General features: G+C 41.2%; 1 protein-coding gene across 2 annotated transcripts in view; it reads left to right on the forward strand.

Moving 5' to 3' along the window:
• Positions 1-3,148: 3,148 nt before the first annotated feature.
• The window catches only part of EIF2B3 (eukaryotic translation initiation factor 2B subunit gamma), an 80,646-nt gene continuing 63,394 nt past the window's right edge, over positions 3,149-20,400 (forward strand). The window contains exons 1-4 of one of the 2 annotated variants that reach the window (XM_035121471.2): positions 3,149-3,625; positions 4,057-4,213; positions 5,343-5,482; positions 19,934-20,093. In XM_035121471.2, coding sequence (XP_034977362.1) covers positions 4,066-4,213; positions 5,343-5,482; positions 19,934-20,093 — 448 coding nt within the window. In that variant the 5' untranslated portion in view covers positions 3,149-3,625; positions 4,057-4,065. The remainder of the gene's footprint in view (positions 3,626-4,056; positions 4,214-5,342; positions 5,483-19,933; positions 20,094-20,400) is intronic. The other variant, XM_035121470.2, reaches the window with a different exon arrangement.

The following is a 20,400-nucleotide window of genomic DNA, read 5'->3' on the forward strand; positions in this document are numbered from 1 at the left end:
AGTGGTAAGGACCTAACAGAAGCAGAAGACCTTAAGAAGAGGTGGCAAGAATACACAGAGGAATTATACCAGAAAGATATGGAGGTCTCGTACACCCCAGGTAGTGTGGTTGCTGACCTTGAGCCAGACATCTTGGAGAGTGAAGTCAAATGGGCCTTAGAAAGCACTGCTAATAACAAGGCCAGTGGAAGTGATGATATTCCAGCTGAACTATTAAAAATTTTTAAAGATACTGCTGTTAAGGTGCTACACCCAATATGCCAGCAAGTTTGGAAAACTCAGCAATGGCCAGAGGATTGGAAAAGATCAGTCTACATCCCAATTCCAAAGAAGGGCAGTGCCAAAGAATGCTCCAACTACTGCACAATTGCGCTCATTTCACACGCTAGCAAGGTTATGCTTAAAATTCTACAAGGCAGGCTTAGGCAGTATGTGGACCGAGAACTCCCAGAAGTGCAAGCTGGATTTCGAAGGGGCAGAGGAACCAGAGACCAAATAGCAAACATGCGCTGGATTATGGAGAAAGCTAGAGAGTTCCAGAAAAACGTCTACTTCTGCTTCATTGACTATGCAAAATCCTTTAACTGTGTCGACCACAGCAAACTATGGCAAGTTCTTAAAGAAATGGGAGTGCCTGATCACCTCATCTGTCTCCTGAGAAATCTCTATGTGGGACAAGAAGCTACAGTTAGAACTGGATATGGAAAATCTGATTGGTTCAAAATTGGGAAAGGAGTATGACAAGGTTGTATATTGTCTCCCTGCTTATTTAACTTATATGCAGAATTCATCATGCGAAAGGCTGGACTAGATGAATCCCAAGCCGAAATTAAGATTGCTGGAAGAAATATCAACAACCTCAGATATGCAGATGACACAACCTTGATGGCAGAAAGTGAGGAGGAATTAAAGAACCTTTTAATGAGGGTGAAAGAGGAGAGCACAAAATATGGTCTGAAGCTCAACATCAAAAAAACTAAGATCATGGTCACTGGTCCCATCACCTCCTGGCAAATAGAAGGGGAAGAAATGGAGGCAGTGAGAGATTTTACTTTATTGGGCTATTTGATCACTGCAGATGGTGACAGCAGTCACGAAATTAAAAGACGCCTGCTTCTTGTCTGGGAGAAAAGCAATGACACACCTAGACAGCATCTTAAAAAGCAGAGACATCACCTTGCCTACAAAGGTCCATATAGTTAAAGCTATGGTTTTCCCAGTAGTGATGTATGGAAGTGAGAGCTGGACCGTAAAGAAGGCTGATTGCCGAAGAATTGATGCTTTTGAATTATGGTGCTGGAGGAGACTCTTGAGAGTCCCATGGACTGCAAGAAGATCAAACCTATCCATTCTGAAGGAAATCAGCCCTGAGTGCTCACTGGAAGGACAGATCGTGAAGCTGAGGCTCCAATACTTTGGCCACCTCATGAGAAGAGAAGACTCCTTAGAAAAGACCCTGATGTTGGGAAGGATGGAGGGCACAAGGAGAAGGGGACGACAGAGGACGAGATGGTTGGACAGTGTTCTTGAAGCTACAAACATGAGTTTGACCAAACTGCGGGAGGCAGTGGAAGACAGGAGTGCCTGGCGTGCTCTGGTCCATGGGGTCATGAAGAGTCGGACACGACTAAACAACATATAAGCCTTCTGCATTCCCATATAGAAGGCACTCAGGGACCACAGCTTGAAACCATTCAGCAATGAGGCCCAAACTGCTGTTACAAATACAAAATAACCCCATTTACAGTAATTCCATTGGCTATATTAAAATTTACATGGAAATAAACTACAGAATGTGAGGCTATCCCTCAAAATTACCTCTGTTGCCTAATTTTAGCCTTTAAACAATCCATCTATAGTCTCTCCAGGTAAGAACACAAAAGTATGGGCATGATTCAGCGACTGAAGAAACTCAGAACTATCCATGTTAGGCTGTACAAGTAAAAAAAACCAACCAACTGTTGAGGGCAGCACCAAGATACGGTAGTAACTGGTTCTGAACTTTCATAGGCTAGGTTTCATGAGCCCCTGAAGGAAATGAGGCAAACTCCTTATCCTTTGGGAGCCAATGCATGTACCCTATAATGCCTAGCCACCAGATTTTTGGGGTGTGGGTGTGTGGTTTTTGTTCCTCATTAAAATAACTCCTTTCCATTTTACTCGTATCCAACCTACACATACCTAAGAGACATATTGCATGCTACCTACACAGTTTCCTGTATCAGTTTTTAAAATAGTTTTTACATTGTGCTGTTACTCTTTGTTTTAGAGTCAATGTGTATATGCTTCCTTTTTTCTAATTTTGCTATCTTCTCCAGCATCTTGAAGCCTTCTGTACATGGACTGATGCAAAAAACAAAACAACAAAACAAAACAATGAAACGGTAGCTGAAGATGAATCTTATTTTTCACCTCAATTTCTGGAGATGGTAATAGTGAGCAGCCAACAGATTGGTTTTTAAACCTTCTCTGATATTTCAGTGTTTCTCTGCAGAAAGGCTGGAAACTTTCCACAACCCTGGATTTGCATCTGTCACTAAACCCGTGGCAGCTGTGTTTATATTGAACCTCGGTTACCACTAGCCGGAATAAAGCTCAAATTTCAGAAACATGCATGTCTTCCAGAGCCAATTTAGACAAAACCCAGTAGTATCTGTATTGGCAGATATTCTAAGCTGAAACAACGTGAGATTTCAAGTTTCACTGCTTCCCATCAGGCAGAAGTAGTCAACGGCAAGCAACACATACAGAGAGAGATAAATCCGCGCCAGGTTGTGCGGATTGACTTGTCCCATTCGAATCCGCCTTTACTCAGCCCAGATGTTCCTGGACTACAACTCCCATTATCCCTGACCATCGCAGGCTATGTTGCTCTGCGGCTGTGGGGGGGGGGGCTGCAGTTTGGCAGGGGGGCAGGTTCCCCAACGAGAAACGGTCGATATTTTATTCTTCGGGAGTTATACTTCGGCAGCAAGAGGCAGCAAGCCACCCCACCCGCCTCCCCCTCCCTCGAGCAGCTGGGAATGGGCTCCTATCCGAATGAGCTTCAGAAAGGCGCTCCTAGGAAATCGGCAGATCGACGTTGCTGCCCCTGCGGGAATCGATAGCTCGGTGCTCTTCGCGCCCGGCTTATTTTCCCCGCCCTCAAGGAGGAAGATTGGTTGTTCGGCGCTCTTCCTCGGGGTTGTTCATCGATTCGCTCCGCGAGTAAACACGCTGGCGCGAGCCTTATGCACGTTGTGGCGGCGCAGGCGCGGAAGCAACCCTGAAGGAAGGGGAAGTCACTGCGATTGGTTCCTTGTCACTCTGACAGGGGACTAACCGGCAGCCTTTGGTTTCCAGGTGACAAGGTGAGGGGTGTGCTGAGCTGCGAAGCCCCGGCGAGTCCACCGGGGGTTTCTTCGCTGTGACTGGGCAAGGGGGACCTCGGCCATCTTCAAGCTACCCAGCATAATAAAAAAGGCCGAAGTTGCCAGGGGACATCAAATCCCGCCTCGTTTGCTTTTGAGGCCGGGGGCTGAAGTCCGTGGGCGCAGCAAACAGGCTTTAATACCAGAGCTCAGTTGTGGGACGCTTTTGGCTTGTTTTCCTGAATTTCTAGCCCTCGCCAGGCCAACCGAGTAAGGCAAGTACTGTACTGTAAACACAAAGTAAAAGTAAAATTCAGCATGAAGCAATAAAGGGAAAGCCTCTGGGCATATGAAGAGTGTGTTTCCCTCGAGTTTCCCCTGAGTTACCTACCACAGCCTGCCCAGTCCCAGAAGATTCAACTCTGGCGCCTCTGATTTTATAAACTGGATCATTGTGTTGCAAATTTTGAGTTCAGCTCTGAGGTAGGCATCCTTTGGAAGCAACGTAGCCTGGTTGGGAGTGTGTTAATTGTCTCGCGCTCCGTAAATAAGAGATTGGGGTGATGGTTGTGCTCCAAGGCAATGCAGAAGCCTGTAGATAAGTTCAGGGACAGTTACCTCAGGGTGACACTAGCTCTGCCTTTTCTTCCCTAGGAGATTGCCTATTTGCTGATTCTGTTTCTAGATCTGTAATTTGTCTTTCCAGATCTTTGCCATGGAGTTTCAAGCAGTAGTGATGGCGGTTGGGGGTGGATCCCGCATGATGGATCTGACCTCAAGCATCCCTAAAGCACTCTTACCTATTGGCAATAAACCCTTAATATGGTATCCGCTCAATCTGCTGGAACAAGTTGGTTTTGAAGGTCAGCAACAAACATTGCAGAATGCCTATAATAAGATGGCTTGTAGTGTGAACAAATTACACATAATGTCAGAAAGAAAAGAGAGATGGCATTGTGTCTCTCAAGAGGCTATTTAATATGGGGCAGCTATGCGGAGTCTGGATTTCTCTAGAATAGTTTGGTTCATTTTAATATGATTCACCAGATTGTGGCTTGCAGTTAGTTTAAAGTACAGTACCTTTCTTCCAAGTACATAGGTAACATTTTCCAGGTATAGCTTTCAAGTAGTAAATTGTTTGTATACTGCTTTTCTGCCCTAATAGTTCTCAGGGCAATTCACAGTAGTAAAATTGGATTTATAGGTAGATTACTGATTCTGCAATAGTAAATCTGGAATACCAGGTACTACTTATGGTATTAAACAGTGATGATGTGATCTGGCTCCTGGCCCTGCTCTCCTGAAATGTGATAGCTGCAAAGTGGGGTACTGGGAAACAGATGTTCTTCAATTGCTCCTCTCATACAGGTACTCTTGCCAGAGATCTGACATTGGCCAAACTTACCCAATATGTTTTGCCACCCCTAACAAGTGGCCCTGAGAGTTGATGGTTTACCCAGGGTATGCGATTAATAGCCTAATGGAATAGTTGGATGTATTTCCCACATCCAAACTAAGCATTCTAGATACTCTTCATAGTGAAGTGTTCTTACGTACCTATAAAGTCACATGTTTCAAACATGATCTATTCATGTAAATATTGAGCTGCCCATTTGAGTCCATGGAATGCCACACTGAGCAGAGGTGCTACTATTTCTTCATGTTCTCCTTATATTTTCGTTAACTTTCTTATACTTTGTGAGCTCCTTTAGGTGAGACTATTGTCTGCAAGGCTCCTGTGTCACAAATATAAAAGTAGTGTCATAAAATACTTAACTCCAGAAAATTTTAATTATTTACATATTCTACTGCAGATCATTTTTAGTCAGTAAAAAGCAGGTTTTCTAGATTTCCCACAATAGCAGCTGGTCTGTCATTTCTTGGGGGGGGGGGACTAGCTTTGATTGATTCATATTCAGTTCAGTAGATGAGCATAATAATAATATAACTTTTCATAGTTGTACTCATATGACATTTTCTTCTGCACTTTAGAAGTCATTGTGGTTACAACAAAAGAAGTACAGAAAGTGCTAAACTTGGAGACGAAGCTGAAGCTTGATATTGTATGTATTACTGATGATGCCGATATGGGGACTGCAGACTCACTGCGGCATATTCATGAGAAAATAAAGGTATTACTGTAGTTTTAAATTTTGCTTTAAATTATTCATTTAACAGATAGATAAATCTGTTTTAGTAGATAAGGATCTACTAAACCTTTTTAGTAGACCTTTTTAGTAGATAAGGATCATGCAATTATGTATAAGGAAAAGCTATTAACACAATTAGTACAAATAAGTGTTCTATAATGAAGAAATGAAATAAACTTTAAAATAAATAAATATAAGAACTTAAAATGAAATATAAGAAAGTATCATAGTACTGAAAATAGAATTAGATTTCCTGTATCCAGGAAATCACAATTTAGTATGATAATCACAATTTAGTATGATAAAATGAGCTGCAGTGAACCTTTGCCTTATTTGCTCTACAATGCAACTGTGAGAATGAGTTTGGGAGCATTTGCTTCTATTGTGGTTGTTGTATTATCAAAATCTGACAAAATGTGGCTAACTATGGTTTGAAACAAGTCAACTTTGTGCCATGAGTTATGAAACTAGCTTATTTAAAGGAACCATAGTTAACATTATTCCAAACTGTAAACTGTGGTTGAACTGTTGCTGTGGAACTAAAAGCATCCAATCTCCACTCCATAGCAGAGCGGGGAAGCAGGGGGAGAACATGGTATCCAGAGGTTTTCTGCAGCTTGTTCTTGTCTCACTGAACTATAGTGTAATGTCTATATGCAGCCAATAATTTTATAATTTTAGCAATCTGCCAGACCTTGTAAAGTCATGGATATGTTCTTGAACTTACTATTTCTCCATTATATTGTACTTGAGTGAATTTCAGTGTTTCAGTGAATAGATTTGATGTTCGTTTCAGTCAATCTCTGGGCACAGCATCTTTAAGACAATTCAACATTTGAATAAGTAGGTCATGTACACCATCCTAAGCTCCTTGGAGGAAGGGTGGGATATAAAAGCAATACATAAATAAATGTGAAATATTAATTCCATTATTTGTTTTGTTTAATACCCTTATTCCCAAATCGAGTAATATAAATACTGTACGTTCACTCCAGATGCCTAATAATTCTTCTAAGAGACTTAATCCTTTTGAAACACAGTAACAAAAAGGATGGATTCTTGACCATTTTTGTGCATTTCTCATGGTGTAAGGTATCAGTAAAACAGCTTTGTAAAAAACGTTTTAGATTTATGGGGGGAAGAAAAACCCACCCAAACCAGAGCCTATGTAAACCAAACTTTTTCACACTGTTTCATGCCTTTAGTACTTCCCTCTTGTAAGATATTTTGTTACAATTATGTAATCTCCATTGCATAAACACCATTACTAGCTAATATCCAAGTATTTTCTCAGATATTTATGCATAATCTTAAACTTCTTATTTAAGTGGTTGCCTTGCCCATTATTGTGCTACTTCCTCATGTGAAAGATTGTGGTGTCTTATTATAGCCTTTAGCAAAGCTGGCCAAAGGCAAATAGTGCCTTTCCTAGTAATTAAAATGGGACACGATCTGCTGAAATATCTTTCTATACAAGCTGCCTTTGAAATGAAATAGTTTACTTGCTCTTTCCCACGCAGCTGATGCAAATGCCTCCTCAAATCTAGAATCTCAGGTGGCTACCTCATGGCAGTTGTCTTCTCTCTCTCCTTTAGCCATACATTAGACCTTCCCAGTTTGACTGGTTAAAATCTTTTTCAAACAGGCATGCAGACAAGGGAGGGTTTCAAATAGGCAAGCAGACAATGGGGACTCAATATATTCTGGAATTCATCCCAGGTGCTGAGTAACAAAGTGGAGAAAAGTCTTGTAAAACAGTTTGGTTTGTTGGATTTGTATCCCACCAACTGACTGTAAAACACAGTTTCAAAATATTCCAATTAAAATAAAAGCGATGTTTTTCAAACAAAATCAAAAATCAAAAATGTTTTAAAACAGCAAATAAAATACCCTCCCCCATGTCAGTTTAAACACAAATGTGAATTGGCTGTCTTACTGAATCAGAACAAACAATCCAGATGCATTTTGAGTTGCTCTTGTTCCAGAGCTGCCCAAGAAATGTTGTCTTTTCTAAACATTAATCCCTTCTTTAATTTTTTTAATTTCATGTGCACTCAGCTGTCTTGCTTAAAAATACATTAAAGGTACATACATTTGGAGACATGGTGCATTGTTTGTTACCCAGCTCAAGTGGTTTCCTCACCTTTATCTATTCTTCCCTTTAATTCGAGTTTGCGGGATTTTCTGCTTGATTGCAGATTTGTTGTGTGTTTAGATAGGATATTGTGCACAGCCATTCTTATCCTATTTCCCAAGTCATGCTACCTAGCAGAATAAGCCATGATGTCACAGGTGTGGGCTGGAGTATAGCAAATGTGCATTATGTACCAGTGTTGTATGTAACAAATTCTGGTAGACCCTCAGCAAGCTGATGCCAAACAAAAGACAACCATGTTCTAACACAGCAATTTTCCAAGGGTCTCAGTGATGTTGCAATACACATCCCTGTGGTGCTTTACCAGACACTTTGTTTAGGAATTATTCTCACATGACTCTGCCCATGTTAGACTCCATTGGATAGCAGCTGCAATGATTCTTTGGGAGCTGCCTGAATTGATTTCTAAAGGTTCCTCTGTGTCTCTTGGTCCTCTCTACAACTCTTCTTCAGAGGCTTAGGAGAGGAGGCAAGATTAAAGGGAAGGAATATAAAAAGATAGTCGAATGCTCGGAAGTGCAGTGGAGCTTTTCACTAATAAGATCCTTCTAGTAACCTTCAGATATCCTCTTAGCCTTTGTAAAAAGGGTAAACTTTAGAGAGACACCTGAGCAAATTGCCTAGTAAGGCTTTTGAAGGCATTATCTGTGGTTCTTAAAGATACCTACAATGTTGCATACATGCAATTAATGCCAAGATCTGTAAAGGGAAAGCCCAACTCTTGGGACTGAAACAGTTCTATGAACATACTACAGTATACTACTTGAATGGGTACATTGTTCTGTTTGTATTTATGAAAATAATTATAATTTTTCCAATTAGTTTTACTCTGGTAATGATACAGGAAAAGGAAGATACAAATATCTCTGGGAACTATGAAGAGCAGGGGTCTCCAAACTACGGCCCCCGGGCCAGATGCGGCCCAATCGGCCTTCCAATCCGGCCCGCGACGACCCCCGCTGCCGCCGCCCGCTCTCACGGCGCGCGGCGCAGCGACGATCTAAAAAAATCGGCAAAAAATCGCCGAAAATCCTTTGTGCGCATGCGTATGGGCCTCTCCCGACCCGGAAGAGGTCATTTCTGGTGCACTTCCGGGTCGGGGGAGGCCCATACGCATGCGCACAAGCGTTTTTTGGCGATTTTTTCCCCGCCCGTGTGCGTGTGCGCATGCGCACGGACGCGCACTCCCCTGCCCTCCGGCCCGCTGCGCGCGCACTCCCCTGCCCTCCGGCCCACCGCACGGTAAGTCTGGGGACCCCTGATGAAGAGGGTCTGGAAGCTATACTGAATTCTGTTCATTGGCTGCCCAGTGCTGTCTATCTTTGGTTTAAGTCTTCTGTAGAAATAGCTTTCATTTGCAGACATGTTAGCACTCTCTATTGCTGTCTTGCTCTCTGTGTGCCTTTGTAACATTGAGTGCTTCCATTTTATTTTATTTTATTATTAAAGTGGTTCATAAACCTGTTGAAGTCATCATAATATACAATGCAGGCCATCTTCCCAAGGAGATTCCTGGAAGTCCTGGCCATTTCAGTAATTCCATAGCAAGTCATTTGGTGTAACATCTGTAATGCAAGTGGAAAACATAGGAAAATGCATAACTGACAACTAGTTGAGAGGGTGGAAAGAGTTAGTGTGAAGAAGCTAAAGAAGCAGTTTGTGATTGTTAGCATATTGGCATTCTGATCCCAAACTTTGCCAAGACGTATCTATTGTATGTTGAAACTTATTTTCATTACAAATGAAGTACTCTGGGACAAACAATCTTTTTCATAATGGAAAATGAGGCTAACTCTTTACTTTTTAAAACAGTTGAATTTCTTACAATGGTGAGTGAACGATAGTGACACCTGTACCGGTAGTATAAAATGTCCTGGTTTTTTTATATATATTGTAAATCAATGGAGCTTATACTGTTGGATCCTCAGTAAATTTGAGAAAATTCCAGGTCACCTTATGCCAGCAGTAGGAAACCTGTAGCCCTCTAGCTGTTGCTGAACTCCTTCTCTTATCATATCTTATCAATGGCCATGATGGCTGGGAATGATGGGAACTGAAGTCCTACAACATTTGCAGGGTCATAGGTTTCTCATTGCTGCCTTAGGCCATGAAATGATCCACATGTTCCACCTGGTACTCTGGTTATAATGTTTTAATGTGACTTGTATATCTGTTTACCATGTGATGAAGCGAAAATTTTTATTACCACAGCTGTTGTGAACAGAATTTGTTTTCAACTTGAAGGGCTAAGATTTGACTTCTCAGTACAAGTAATTTTTTTGAGCTGGGGTGGGGGAATATCCCATTCCCTTCCTATGTTTTGAGGCATTGTGCCCAGCTCACTCCATGTGCCCCCTTCCCACCTGGCAGGAAGTGGAAAGTCTAAACCTGGCCATAATGTCATAATTCAGTTTTCTGAGATTTAAAAGCACTTCCACCAATAATATCAGAAAACCAAAGGCTCATAGGAGGAACACATGGCATGTTTGCTTGCAATGCTCTTAATACTCCTCTTGGGAATAGGAGCAATGCTAGCATGAGAAGAAAACTCTTCCAACAAGATCTCTGACTTTTTACCAAATGGCACATGTAACAAAGGGAAATGTTGGAAGAGGTCCTTGCTGCATATGGTAGAAACCCAAACCACATAGAGCCACAGATGTGACCAGGAAGTACAGCTCCTTGAGAAATATAGGATAATAGTTCTCCTATTTTCTTTGTCTTCTGCCACACCCTTTTAATTAGGCAGATATAACTGGATCATTTGGACTATTTGATGAGAGTTTGGAATATGAAGCCAGGATGTTGGAGTATATGCATATGTTATATACTTTATTTTGTTTTTCCTAAGTATTTCTCATGCTGTTAAGTTCTTCTCCGCCTTGTGTCACTAGCTATACTCTGGTCAGCTATTAAGTTGTAGTGTTACAGCAATGGAAAATTTTTACATTTTCCTTCCTCAATGAGTTCTTAGTTAGGTGATGGAAGCCCTGACTAACACACAGCAAACCAGTTTTCCTTATTTAACCCTCCATTTTTGCTAAGACATTGACTGATGAAATTGATGAAATAATGTTCTGTCAGAGCGACTACCTGGTTTCTCCTTATTTTTTCAAAATAATTTTTTTTAAAAGGCTCACAATTCTTCCGCAGATGAAGAGAGAGTGGAATAATATCTCAGAACAGCTAAACAAAGACTGAGAATCCAGATCTTGTTTGGTATGTACATCTTTTGGAGCCACATTGTGGAAAGTGTGATGTCACAGCAGTGGTCTGTATGCTGCTGAGGATCACTGATCCGTGTAGTCTTGGATGGAGCAGCTTAGCGCTTCACTTCCTCTGTTGAAAAATCTCCTTTCCAAACACATGATGTAAGAAGGCTCACTGTAACGGCTGGGAGGTGGAATCTGAATCTCTTGTACAGTTGACGAGAACTTGGTGACCATGGAAAGAAAAACTTCAAACTCATATTAGAGATATTTTTGGACTGTTTTGGTGGATTTTTTTAAAAGTACCATGAAATTCATCTATGAAGAGACAAATGGGACCTTTTCCTCCTGCACTTAGGAGTGAATTTTGAAAAAGATAAACAGAGCAGCTAGTTTTCTTAAAGCATTTCACCAGACTCCTTTAGTGAAGCTGAAAAGACATTCTCTGTACTTTAAGGCTGCAGTGCGTCCCTCTAAAATACAAATAAAAATTGCTTTGCCTCACTTACCTCTTTTGATGGCTCCATGGAGACTCTTGTGCTTTGCATATGATGTTAACACGTTGTACAGCAAAAAAATAAGGATTCAAGGGATTGGCAGTGGAGTACATAACGTAAAAGAGTGGAATTAGCCCAGTTTGGAGCCCAATTTCACATAGTGGAACATATGTGAAAATCATTAGGTCACAAAGTGAAATCTGCATACATTTTTCAGGAAAGAGCCATAAGCAGAAACAGGCAGGAGTCTAACTATCTCTTTGCTGATATTGCAGATACTAATAATAATAATAATAAACCTTTATTCTCTCACTACAGCACCTGTGTGCAGTGAAATTAAACGAGCCCCCCCCCCCCACATGCATGCACTCAGTCTTGTTCGCACTTTGTGTGCTTGTCGGAAGTCAATTGCACCACTATTTTTTTTCCATTCAGCAGCCCAACAGCCCATGGATAAAAACTGTTCTTTAACCTGTTGGTGCGGCTGACTGTACTTCTGTATCTCCTGCCCGAAGATAGGAGATTTAAGAGGTGCTGGCCGGGGTGTGAGTTGTCCCTGAGAATTTTCCTAACAGTCTCCTGCGATGTCATCTAGCGAACTCAGGGGACAGCCCTCTGTAGGGACTTCCTGTCCGTGGCTGTCAAACCAGTGTACCACACTGTAATGCAGTATGAAAGGACACTTTCTATTGTTGACCGGTAGAAAGAGATCATCAATTTTTGTTTGACTTTGTTCTTACGCAAGACCCTGAGGAAATGGAGTCTCTGTTGGGCCTTCCTTAACGACCTGGGTTGTATTGATTTTCCAAGTGAGGTCTTCACTAAGATAAACTCCCAGGAATTTAAAGGAAGAGACTCTCTGCACACAGCCCCCCTCCCCCCCGATATGCAACATGGCTAGTTCCCCTCTTCCTCCAAAAGTCCAACACCATCTCCTTTGTCTTACTGTACTGATATTTAGGTGCAAGTTGTTCTCTAGGCACCATGTCGAGACTTTTTGAACCTCCTCCCTATCCGCTGATTCATCCACCTGTAATTAGACCTATTATGGTGGTATCATCTGCAAAGTTAAATTACAGTGGATGGATTGGATGAAATACAGTCATATGTATACAACGAGTACAGGTAGGGACTCGGCACACATCCCTGTGGGGTGCCGGTGTTGAGCTTCAGAGAAGTAGATGTAACAGGTCCAATCCTCACTATTTGTGTGCGATCCCTCAGAAAGTCTTTAATCCAATCACAGATGGTAGAGGAAAGGTCCAGGTCCACCAGCTTTTTAATAAGAATGTCTGGAAGGGTGGTATTAAAAGCCGAGCTATAATCAATAAACAGCATTGTGACATAATTCCCCGGTCTCTCCAGATGACCCGCTGCAAGTTGATAAGCTGTGGCTATGGCATCATCTATGAGACCTATTTCTCCCATAAACGAACTGGTGTTCATCAAAATATATCTATCTCTTTGCTGATATTGCAGAAGAATTCATTCTTAAGTATTGTGGATTTTAGGCAAGAGGAACTCAATCTGAGAGGGCTACTCTGGAAGATTTGGAGGTCAAGTGATATTATGCTTATTAGTTTTTCTAAACAATACAAGTTTATGGGCTGTTAATACCAAATTCCCAACACATGTGATGGGGATACACAGTTGTATTTATCTGCTCTGATGCTGTGCAAAGAACTTGAGGGGTGACTTGTAGAGTTAGAATCATCAAGCCAAGGAAGATGATGATCCCAATTTGGTTTGAAGAGAAGCATAATTGCTGTTGCTGTGGAAGAGTAGAAAGCTGGATGGTTGCATATCCTGGGTCTTCAAGGCTCTCACTGAAGCTCTTTAAAGGTGGCATACATTCATTTAGACTTCTCAGGCTTGGAGTTGTCATTATAAAGTCTGAAGTACAATGGTACCTCTACTTACGAATTTAATGCGTTCTGAACGCACATTCGTAAGTTGAAAAAATTGTAAGTCGAATCCCTTGGGAATGCATTGGGAGAAAAAATTCGTAAGTAGAAGCAACCCTATCTAAAAATTGGTAAGTAGAAAAAATCCTATCTAAACTGCATCCAAGATGGCAGACGGAGCTCCATTCGTATGTAGAAACATTCGTAAGTAGAGTTATTCGTAAGTAGAGGTACCACTGTAGTGGAATGTTAGGGTTATAAGAAGAACGGCAATGGGAGTCAGCATTCCAGTAATGTATGAGATGGTAAGGTAGCGCAAGAGAAGGTTCAAGGGTAAAGATGGAAGATGGTGAACCAAGTTACAGTGCTATAAAGTCAAGTGGGTCTTGTGCAGTAGCACTTCAGGAAGAAAAAAACATCTTGGCAGCAGTGGTTTTAATAAGTGGGTTTATATGAGGCATATCAAGTGATGATGGTGCATTAATTGAAATGCTTTTTATGTGGACATAGAGAGTTTTCACTATCCAGACAGAGTTCTATTTCAGATGTGTGAGATGCTCAACAGGTGAATAAAGATCTTGCTACAGCCCATATTGAGGGTCTGGGGAAAATGCAGAATTGATAGACATTTCATTGATGAGATTTATGTAAGTCTTGGACCATGTCACTGCTGTGAAGAAATGTAAAAGGATTTGTATTTCATGTTGAATTATGAGGTTTGTGGGAAGGAAAGTTTTTTTGAGTTCTTGGCCTACTTACTGCAATTCTGTTGATCACAACAAGCTTGATACATTTCCTTTCCTCCTAAGCATCAGTCATCACTTGGTAAGTCAGTGAACTGAGAGGAAAATACACTGAAAATGGTCTGTTCAACCCAACCACTAGTAAAATGGGGATTAACAAACAAATAATTGTATTTTAGGATAATTTTGTTATTGGTTCTTGCATGTCTATGTATCTGTTTATTACTCCAAAAGTGTGAGATCATATTAAAATGAGTGATAATGTACAACTTCTGTTGGGAGCCACCCAAAGTGACTGGGGAAACCCAGCCAGATGAACGGGATATAAATAATAAATTGGTTGTTGTTGTAGTAGTAGTAGTAATAGTAGTAGTATTGTGTCCAACTAGGAATCTAGAAAGTACAGAGCCAAAAATACTGGTAGCTTCAAATTCAAATACCGGTACCAACAATATCTATATTTAAAAGATGCATTTCATTCCATTTTAGCTGAGCATTATCCCTGCAATTGCTTGTGGTTCTTGTTGCCGTGCTCACTCGAGTAAGTGAGAGGGGGAGATCTGTCTGGTCCTCTCCTTGATAACATTCTGTCCCTGTATAAAGACATTTCCTTTCCAGCAGGCCTTTTACTTGACCAATGCTCGGCCTCTTGGCAATTTTTAAGATCTGCATTTCCTGTCTTTGTTCCCTTGTGTATTTATATTCTGACTTTTTAAAATTATGATCTGAACCACCTTAGGCATTTTTTTCCAAATGGAAAGGTAGGACATAAATACTTTAATAGATGCATTTAAATCTTCCAGATTTATGTTTGGCTGGCAGGCAAGGGGACTATTTGCTCACTAGGGCTCTTCCTCTCCCACCCTACCCCCTGTAAATCTGACTAATTCACACTTCTGCAGCATGTCAGATTTTAAATAGCTAGAATGATCTGAGAGAATGTGTGTGTGCTCTGGTGTAGTTGGGGGTTGAATGGGATGATTAGATTAACCAGAGTGTAGTTGCATCTTTCCTGTCCCTTTCTCAGCCAAAACCCCATTTCAGTTTATTGTGTACTATATAAGACATGGTTATTAGCAGCAAAAAGCAAGTCTTTGCTGGCATGGACAGACAGGTTCCCCCGTTTTTTAGTCTAGCCACTGTTAAGCTGGCATGAATCCCAAGCACAAATGTATGGGGTGAAAGGGATATGTTTGGGGGAGTGTTGCAGGTGTTCCCCATATGCAGCATGTGCTGCTTTCAAATAACTAGTTTTGGCAGTCCAGTTTTTATGGGGAAGAGAAACGAGTATCACCATCCTGAGAATCAAACTGCTGGGAAGTTTGTGCTTGAAATCAAATATTTTAGAACGGGTCTTGGCCTTTTATCCTGGTTATTTATTCTATTTTGTTTGTTTCTTAACACATTTACTGTATATGCCACCCTTCATTGAAAATTCCAGGGTGGTTTACAACAATTTGCATAAAAAGCAGTAAAGTAAAGACAGAAAAAAGATTTTTAAAATCCAGAGTAGAAAAATTCAAATACTAAAAGCTAGGTAATAAGAGCAGTAAATGATTAAGTAAATAAGTTGTATGGGTTGTACTGTTTGTTAATGTTGTTGTTGTTGTTGCTGTTAATTTAAATTTATATCCCACTTTTCCTCCAAGGAACTCGGCCTAAGTGATTTTGTGGGTAACAATTTGTTTATTGTGTACTATATAAGCCTATAAATAAATAAAACACACTAAGAGGAAATTGGGATCTGTTTATCTAACAAGGACCTAGGGTAGCGAAAGTGGGGGTAATACAAACATTTTCCTGAGGAACAGGTCTGAATGACACAGTCTGAACAGGTTGAACATTAAGAGTGACTTATTTATGGTAAAAGCAGTTTTGGCAATGGGACTATTCACCAGAATTGTGTTACTTTCTTGGTGAAAGCATTGAAGCAGAGACTGTAGTGTGTGTGTGTGTGTGTGTTTGTTTGTTTATTGCATTTACAGTGGTGCCTTGCTTAATGAATGCCCTGCTTAACGAAATTTCCGCTTAACGAAAGGATTTTTCGAGCGGAGGTTACCTCGCTAGACGAATGCGTTTTACGAAAAATTCATCTAGCGAATCGCGGTTTCCCATAGGAATGCATTGAAATTCAATTAATGCGTTCCTATGGGCAAAAAAAAATTCATTGCATTCCTATGGGATTCGCTAGACGAATTGTTCGCTATAAGAAAAGACCCGTGGAACGAATTAATTTCGTCTAGCGAGGCACCACTGTATATCCTGCCTTTTTAATCCCCAGAGGAGCCGAAAGTGACAATACACACACACACCATTTTATTTTCACAACAGCCCTGTGAAGTAGGTTAGGCTGAGAGACAGTAACTGGCCCAATGTCACCAGTGAGCTTTATGGCTGAGTTAGGATATGAACCCTAGTCTCCCAAGTCCTATTCTAGCATTCTGAAGCTGCTACACCAGTCTAGTCTTCCTTCATTCTCAACTTTTGAGGATTGCACTAGATGTCCTGCAAGGCCATGTTTCTGTTCAGCTTTCATGTACAAGTGTCAAATAAAGGATGTTTATATAAGTAATGAAAAATATATAATTACTAGCTGGCCCGGCCACGCGTTGCTGTGGCTCAGTCTGTTAAATGGACCCTCAGAGTCCCCCTTCAGACTCCTCTCACCTTCAGAGTCCCCCTTCATTTTGTTGAAATGTTTTACGCGTGCTCTGTTTACACAGGGTCATCCCTGTGACTCCCCCCCCGCCTTGTCCCGACCCATGAGCTATCCCATCCCCTCCTCCCCCCACCCCCGGCTCATCCCTGTGGTTGTCCCTACCCTGTCCCGACCCATGAGGAATGCCGCCTGCTCCCCCCACCCCGGCTTATCCCTGTGGCTGGGCAATGGGCATACCCTGTCCCGATCCATGACCTATCCCGTCCCCTCCTCCCCCCATCACCCACCCAGGCGACCCCCCACCTCCACTCGGCCCAGTCTGGAAAGCCAAGCCGAGAGGCTGTGGAGAGGGAAGCTTTCCTAGGTGCAGCACCAGTGTAGCTGTTGCTAGAGGACGCTGTTTTGCAACCTCTCCTGTACTCCCAGCATGCACTTTCATCTGATTTGTGAGTTCTGGAACATGTGGTTTTGGGGCTTTTATGTGGCCCAGGTGTGACGCAAACAGCCTGGGGTCACTCTCATATTCGCTTGGGACATTGTGTCCAAATTTGAACGCAAACAGTCAAGCGGTTTCGGAGAAAAGTGGAGACACGCCCACATGTCCAGTTTACATTTTTATATATATAGATAGGTGATCTGGGAGGTCCTATATTCTCTGTGGGGCTTTCCATGATACTTTGAATATTTAGATCCCAGTGTTTACATGAGGTATAATTTTTATCTCTTCCCCAAACTATGTTATGAAAGTATAGTTGTTCTGCATGATTTTTATTTCTGTTTGCATTGACTCAACCTGAAACATAATGCCCACTTCAGCATCAGTTAGTGTTGCTTCTTACTGCGCCCCTTTTTAATAACATGGGTTTGATCTGTCCGGTGTGGAACATTTTTAATTAAGATTTGCTCTGTTGGGATTTTAACGTTTGCAGAATTTATGAAATCAAGCGGTAAGGCCACATTTTTGCGACCCCCCCCTTTTCCTAGTGGACACTCTGTGTGTGATTGTCTTCCAATCAGTGGCTCAGCACAAAGATTTTTGAATTACTGTATATAGTTTAAAAAATACAGACTGTACCATTTATTTTCTTTCTACTGCACCAACTATTGAAAGTAAAGGAAAATACACCCTTCTACTAGGGTGCTTGCCTGGTTTATTTTTTCATTCAGCTATTAGTTTATTCTTTCAGGGGTTCCACGTTGGAAAAAGGGCATCCATCAGACAGTAAGGGCTTTATTTATGAGGGTGTTGGTGTTTCAAAGGGGAGGCTGTTGAATCCCAAAAGAGCCTTTCATGGTGTACTCTCAGCGTGCATATGAGGCCACTGCTCTGCTCATCAGGAGGAGAGGCAGAAATGTGGGCTTTACTTAGCAACCGTGTGTTTCACTGGTCCCTGTGCTCTCTGACGTTTATTTACATATTGAGAGAGTAAATGGGTAGAACAGATGGCAACCAGACATTTGGTGGTTCTGTTCCCTTGCGCTCCTCGGGGGTCTTGCATTCAGCCTTTGCCAAAGTTCATCCTAAAACTAGAAGCCTGTTCGCAATTATGAAAGCCTTGTTGGCAGTTTACTAGGGTGACAGATTAAAGTACATAGTTAAATAATTGCACGATTGAGTTAACAAGTCCAGATAGTTGTTTCTAAAGGCATGTCCATGGCCCTGACGTAGTTTTCATCGTGGATGTGAATTCTTTTTGATTTTGAAATAAAGAGGTTTCCTAATGGAAAAAGAACAGTCTAGTCTTTAACAGCGGCTACGCCGTAAACTTTTTGCTAAAGCATTTTCAACTGTTTTTTTGGTGCTGTCACAATGAACTTGACAGGCCCAGCACTCACAGGTTTCAACACTTCCATGTGTTTTTCACTCTGTTCAAGATTAGCTTATGACCATTTACAACTGTCAAAAATTAATGGTGGAATTTTATTTCTGCTGTACACAGGATCACTTCTGTGCTGAGGTAGGGTTGCTCTGAAGCGGACAAGTGGTGTTTTATCCTTTGTAATTTTGATTTGAAGGCAGGACAGGAGACAACTGCAAGAACATTATCTTTGGAAAACAGCATTTTAGCAGCGACATGGGTACTTTTGCAGTTTTACCAATGCACTTACACATTTTCTCTAGAATTTGGTTTCTTCTGGATATGTTACTATCTCTGTAGAGTTTACACTTCATAAGTGGTAGCATGGTGTTAATAATTATTCCTTGAAGACCCCGTAAAAGCTCAGTCCTGTTTTCCCTGGGCTCCTCAAAAGAGATAATCTCTTTCTGAAGCAGTGTGTTGGTTTCAAAAGCAGCAATTCATATATTCCCTTATTCAGTGCAAAGGAACATAGGATAAATGTTTTGTCTGGAGACAGTGCAATTCAATACTGTACGTATCTACTCAGCACTAAGTCCTATTGAGTTCAATGAGACTTACTCCCAGGTGAGTGTGTATAGGATTGCAACCTTAGGCTTACCTGAAGTTTTGCACCCATTGAGTTCAGTGGATATTACTTCTGAATATAAATCATTGTGCTATAACTTACCTGTGAATTTGTGAAAATTAAACTAAGATAGGCAAAATTTAATTTGTTTTTTAAAAAGATCCTGTTAAATGAGATTTAGAAAACAGGGCTTTTTAAATGAATGCCCCTTTATTTAAAATGTTTTCCATGTTTCCTTTTATCTGTGGATAAGTTGTGATCTTGAAATTTGGGGGTCAGGAGAGAATCAAATAAAGTAAACTTTATTTTCTCACATGGCACACAAACTAGGAAGCATGGGAACAGAGGAAGCTCATTTCATTTAGCTCAGTATTGTGTATGCCAACTGGCTTTCCAGGGTTTCAGGCAAAGGGTCTTTCCCTTATTCTACCTGGAGATGCCAGGGATTGAACCTTCTGTAATCAAAGTATGGTAGATGTTCTACTACTGAGCCAAGAAATGTAGCAGTTTTAACTGGGGACACTATAAGATACTACCAGTAGTGTTCTGTAACCTGATGAAAGTTGGAGAGTGGTTTAACTGATCCATTCTTGGTAGAGCACCAGCAGCAGAAATATGCTAAATGAAAACAATCATTTAAGCTTTGTATGCTATAACTAAGTATCACAAGTAAAATGTATTAGTGGAATGGCCCATTGGTAACTGATAGCTTGATGCAGAGTCCAGAAAAAGAATAATATTTGTTGGGATATCCTTCCACATTGGCTTCTCCTTGACAGCTTGTATTTCAGATGTGTTTGCATGTGTCTGATCTCTCCCCCTCTTTTCTCTTTTGACAGACAGATGTGTTGGTTTTGAGTTGTGATCTGATTACAGATGTTGCTCTACATGAAGTAGTGGACTTATTCCGAGCCAATGATGCCACACTCTCCATGTTGATGAAGAAAGCTTATGAACCTACAGAGCTTGTACCAGGACATAAAGGGAAGAAAAAGCTAGGTAAATTGGGTGCTCTTGATACTAAAGTTTTGACATTTTCACAGGGATTGCCAGCAGAAAATGACAGTTTTCACAAACTTGGAGCAGAATCTGCCAGCTGAAATGGTTCTCCGTGTTTGTGTCTGGTTCCCCATATTTGTGTCTGCCAATATCTCTTTAATCTTAGCATTGTTGCCACATTGTCCTGAAAAAATTCCAATATCCACATGTACAGAAAAAGAAATTCCAAGTATGTATGTTAATTTGTTTTAACAGTTATCAATCACTTATTGATGTCTTGACCATAGTCTTGCGGTTTGAGGCCTGG

The sequence above is a fragment of the Zootoca vivipara genome, chromosome 7 (assembly GCF_963506605.1).
Source record: "Zootoca vivipara chromosome 7, rZooViv1.1, whole genome shotgun sequence".
Lineage (NCBI taxonomy): Eukaryota > Metazoa > Chordata > Lepidosauria > Squamata > Lacertidae > Zootoca > Zootoca vivipara.